This window comes from Gavialis gangeticus, unplaced genomic scaffold, assembly GCF_001723915.1.
Source record: "Gavialis gangeticus isolate Ggan-Ray unplaced genomic scaffold, GavGan_comp1, whole genome shotgun sequence".
In the NCBI taxonomy this organism is placed as follows: Eukaryota; Metazoa; Chordata; order Crocodylia; family Gavialidae; genus Gavialis; species Gavialis gangeticus.
In genome coordinates, this window is record NW_017728998.1 from 12,395,818 (window position 1) to 12,400,957 (window position 5,140).

Here is a 5,140-nt window from a genome sequence, read left to right on the forward strand (position 1 = left end):
CACAGGAGGGTGGGGTGGGTGGATCAAAACCCACCCCCGTCCTCCCTGAGGTGGGGGGGGCTCCAATCCATTTGCCCCACCCTCCAGTGCAGTCTGTGCAATCCCCAGCTTGAGCTCCCTTGCCCCCCTTCTCCCCCCCTCCCATCCTGAAGACAGCACTGGAGCTGGGGGGGGGGTGGTCTAGGGGAGAAAAGCTGCAGACATAGCTGGCTCCAACATGAAGCTCAATCCCCACCCTCGCAACCCAAGGGATTGTGTGTGTGGGTGGGGGGCGTTGTAACTCATGGCACTTTCTGTGAAGCACCATGGGTTACAGTGGGGAGCTGCATGCCTGTCAGCACCCAGTGGCAGCTTGTTGAACATCCAAGTATCAGCAGGACACTCAGACCATATGCATGTCCTGGCTACCCTGATCCACTCTCTGTCCCTCCTGGACCTCTCCCCAGTGCAGGAATCTTTGATTTGTTGCCCACATGAACGGACAGGCAGGCCTCAACCTTAAGGCTATTTCTCTTGTTCTGCTTATGTACCTAACCTCAAGGCTCCTGTGGTGCCATACATTTCACTTGCAGTAATCCTGCTCAGCTGACTTTTGGAGTAGGGCTTCCCCAGCTGTCTGCCAGACTGAAGTGCTGATTCCATGCATGACTTACCAGACAGATCTGCCTACATTTCAGCTCTCCCCTTGCATGTACTGTATTAGCAGGAGGGGGTAGAAATAGGAATTCTCCCTTACCTTAATAAAAACAACAATGAAACAATTTTGTGTCCATAAAATGTAAGTGAATGCCTTGGGCTTAGTTATTAAAATGGTGACTGAATTCGATGTAGCCTCTGAGGCTTTGCATTAAGGTCCCCAATGCTAGTAGGAAATTAGTAGCAAAGTGATGTGCTTGGGGAGCTAGCAAGTTCAGAGACAAATTTGCCATTGTTCTGGTTGTTTGGATTTAGGGTCCCAGCTCTGAGGTATCTCTAGATCTACCATACTGGTTTTGCTTCAGAAGACTGACCCAGCCACATTTTCATATAAGCATATATTCTCAAGACCAAACTGCCTGGAATGAACAAGAACTATTTGAAATCAATTAAACACCACTAGAAAACTTCCTCAAACTCCAAGACAGTTGTATTCCTCCAGATGCCACCCAGCAATTTGCTTTGTAAAATGCCAGCTAGATCACGAAAAGTGAGTAGGCTTGATAAATGAGTTGTATTATGCTAGGCTGCCGTCTTGAACAGATGTATTTACGTGTTTCATGAACTAATGTTACGAGATAGTACACGTTACTGCCAAACGTTACATGAAATGTTACCAAACAAATGAAAGATATTGCTTAAAAAGTCTTCCAGTAAATTCCCATCACACTGATGAAATGATTAGCCTGACATGTATACAAATTCCCCCCTCCAACCCTGATTTGTCCAGTATTACTCAGGCTCATAGTCATTGCTGTTAACAGCCTCCTTCCTGAAGCACAATGATGTAAAATACATTTACACGCTCTACAAAAACTTTATATTACTTAAGAGATTTTAAACTACTATGGAAATACAAATCCAATCCTGGCCATGCTCTCTAAAAAACTTTTCTCCGTCCAGTCTAGCCTCACTTTGGCCTTGCCTACATTTAACTAGGCCCGGCTGCTCTTCATCCATGAGATAATTTTCTGTAAGCTTCCTGAAATTTCAGTGGTGGCTATTATATAGTTGGGTACCACTGCCTGCTTGCTGGTGGCTACACACCTGGTACTTCATGATTTTCTCAGTGGCCTCCTATAGATTTTGCACAGAAGTGGGGATAGAATGGCATCTCTATGGGATATCCCTGCCCCACACAAGAAGTCATTACCTATTGTCACTCAGACTGCTAGGTCTGGGAGGAAGGGGATAGTAAGAACCATGCTGGGCCATCAATACCTGCCATTGTCAGGTAGTCAGGTTGGTAGTCAGTTTACCATGACAGAGGCTTCAAAGAGGTAGGATTTCTTACTGGTGCCCCTGGCTACAAGGAGGTTGTCTTCTAATGCCACTAGAGCAGTCTGTGCTATGTATGCCCTGGCCAGAACCCTGGCCGTGAAGTACACAGGACGCTAGCTGATGTTGCATGTTACAGTCTGATGGTCACTTGTGCTCTCAAGGGTACACAGTAATACAAGCTAGTGTGAACAATGACAGGCAACATTTTTGGCAGCACCTTCTGGACAGCAACCATACTACTACAATTCACATCAAAAGAGATCATTGCTTGGCTGCATTTCAAACTTGAGAAATTTTGCAGACAAACCTTTTAGGTGCTACTCCTACAGAAAAAAAAAGAAAGAACAACAAAATGTCTCTTCAGACCTCTAAGAATACAACAGTATTTTTATTTGCATTATAGGGGACAGAGGGAGTTTGTGGAAGGCTGTTTTAGCAAAAAACCTGTAACTGTTTATTCCACCATCAGATTATATTGCTCCTATTTCTTAGGGTCAAACAATCAAAAGAGAATCAAAAGAGAACAACTGTCTGTGAATTTTCAAATTGAAAGAGAATAGCTGATTTTAATATATCAGTGATGCTTTTGCGATAACTTCCTGAAAACAGGCACGCTTGGCACAAATGCATATAAAAGAAAATTTAAGGTCCGATGTTTGATTGCTCACTCAAGGAGATTGAATTGAACTACAAAAAAGGGCTACAATTCATGCTGCACTGTTACTCAAGAAGTAGAACTACCAACTTGTGCTTATCCAATACTACATTCTTTATGAGTATTCACAGCAAAGTAGTAGTTGATCACCTATAAATCAAGAAAATATGCACTATAGAAATTTGTGCATAACTGGATAATTGAGTAGTTTCAAAATGTTAGAGTCCTTGCCAACTCAGGCACAGAAATAGAAGCAAAATGAATTGGTCAAGCTCTAATTTTACACTTCACTATATTCAAATGAGGGTGGGGGGAGGAAATCAATGATCTTACCTCTTCCAGGGCCCATAATGAATCAACCACTGGCTTGATCTTCTTCTCATTGTACAGTGTTATGAGTTTGTCCATTATACCTTTAATTAGGCCACCTCGGTTCTGCTTGAAAAGTAGATTCAACAGGGAAAATCCAGCAATGACTTTGTTCTCTTCATAGAGCTTGATAGGGTTCACTTTCTCAACCTGCCACCACTGAAAAGAAACAAATGACTTCAAGGTTAGAACAAACTAGTACATGCACGCAGACACCAACAATGCATCCATACATGCAAACACCTTTCTGAGTGACCAATGTGAGAATAAGGACATATGAATCATTCAGTCCAGTGTAAAAGGCAATGGGGTTTTACCAACTGTCAGCTTCTTCACGGTAATGACCTGTGTGCATACGTCTTTCCTCACAGTAGGTAGAAGCTAAACAATAGTGACTTGTCCCTCATTCACTGCAGGCTAAGCTATTGCAGGTTTGCCTCCTTGGGGAGGAGTGTACACATGGGCTGTTATCACAGAGGAAGTGATGTGTAGAAAAGCCCTGGCTCGTATCCCATGAGTCTAGACCCCACATTTCCCATGAGACAAAGAATTAACATATCACAAAGGTTCTCTTAACATGCAACGAAGCACCTGATAGAAAGCCAGTTACTTCAAAAGGATTCTCCTAAGGATTGTAAGGAAACCAGAGATGGAAACTCAAAATTCGCTTCCAAAAATCTTCTAGAGCTGCCATGAGACCATACGTACGAAAACTTGGTAGTCAGATACATAGCTATCTGATTTGGAAGTCGAGCAGAATTTTTTTGTTGTGAAAATTTAGACAACTGATAAAACGGATAGGTTTGGATGCAAAACTAGTCCAGGATTCCTGAACCCCATTCCTGGCTGTAATAGTTTACTTATGTGATCTTAAGTAGATTTGGACTTTTTTTTTTCCAGCTCTTCAACCAGCTGTTTATTCTTTAACCCACGGCTCCTAAAAATAACAGATAACTTTGCTGCTGCCATTGCCTTACTCTAGTTCCTGCTGAAGTTTCCTATATTATTGCTTGTGATTTCTGAGCAAGCCTCTCATTACGTCTAATGAAATTATTCTCTTTCTTTTGCTCATAAGGCTGCCCTTGAGCCAGGAGTCCCACATACTGTTTTATTCTAGTGAGCAAAATTTTAATTAAAAATTCTTATGATTTTTAATAATAAGCTATAGAATGTAAAATTAAGTAAGTGTAAAAAAGACATTTACATTTTTATGAATGGCTCAGTGCATCACTTAAATTTTTTAATTATTTCCCTTGATTGCCTTTTCAGCCTCTAAAAGCACCATTATTCTGTCCAGTATCCATTACAAAGAAGGTACTGAACCATACTGATTTAAGGCTTTTTAACATCATTCTGGACACACTGCCAATTTTTGTTTGAGCCTGAATAAGGTTTAAAAAAAAAAAAAGTCAGAAGTGAACCCAGGGAATTTAGTTTCAGACCACAGTAATACAGTTTTACTCTTCTCCCTCAGTAGTTTGTATAAAATCATGCAATAGTTTTCTGTTGATTTCTTTTGGACTCTCTTAGCTTCAAATAGAGGAACCAGCAAACCAACGACACTGTTGCCTTCTGCCAAGTCCTATGTTAGGTGCTGGAGAAGACCAGTGTAAGATCAGACTAGTATTTTCACCGGGGCATAGCTGCACCATCTGATAAAAAACAGGGGTGGCCAAACTTACAACATGAGTGCCATAAGTGGCATGGGCAGCCTGTGTGGCACATGGCAGAACAGGGATGGGACAAGCAGCACAGTGGAAAAAGGGCAAGGGGCAGAAAGCAGAACAGGCAGGTAGCACAGAGCAAGGAGAAAAAAGCAGAGCAGTGTAACAGGCAGGGGAAGAGGACTGGAGGCCTAATTTGTGGCATGAAGGCTAGGAAGGCCAGCTCCCACTGCTTTAAACCATGTGGTATCCAAACCCTTGAGTTACCTACATCCACAAGATTGAGCAGTCCCTAGTAACATTTGCATTTTTTGAACCCAAAGCAAGGTAATGGCATGGAAATCATGGGAAAAGCACACTAGATATGATGGTTTTGGGTTTCCCACAAATTTGGCCCCCATTATTTGTGAAAAGAAAATTTCAGTGTCAAAAATCTCTTTTTCTATGTAATTGCACATGGGGGGGGGGGGGGGAA

The 5,140-nt window shown here is 42.2% G+C and overlaps 1 protein-coding gene across 1 annotated transcript in view; it reads right to left on the reverse strand.

The window, feature by feature from the left end:
- VAT1L (vesicle amine transport 1 like) overlaps nt 1-5,140 on the reverse strand; it is a 101,047-nt gene that overhangs the window by 47,795 nt on the left and 48,112 nt on the right. The window contains exon 7 of the mRNA XM_019505517.1: nt 2,966-3,160. Coding sequence (XP_019361062.1) covers nt 2,966-3,160 — 195 coding nt within the window. The remainder of the gene's footprint in view (nt 1-2,965; nt 3,161-5,140) is intronic.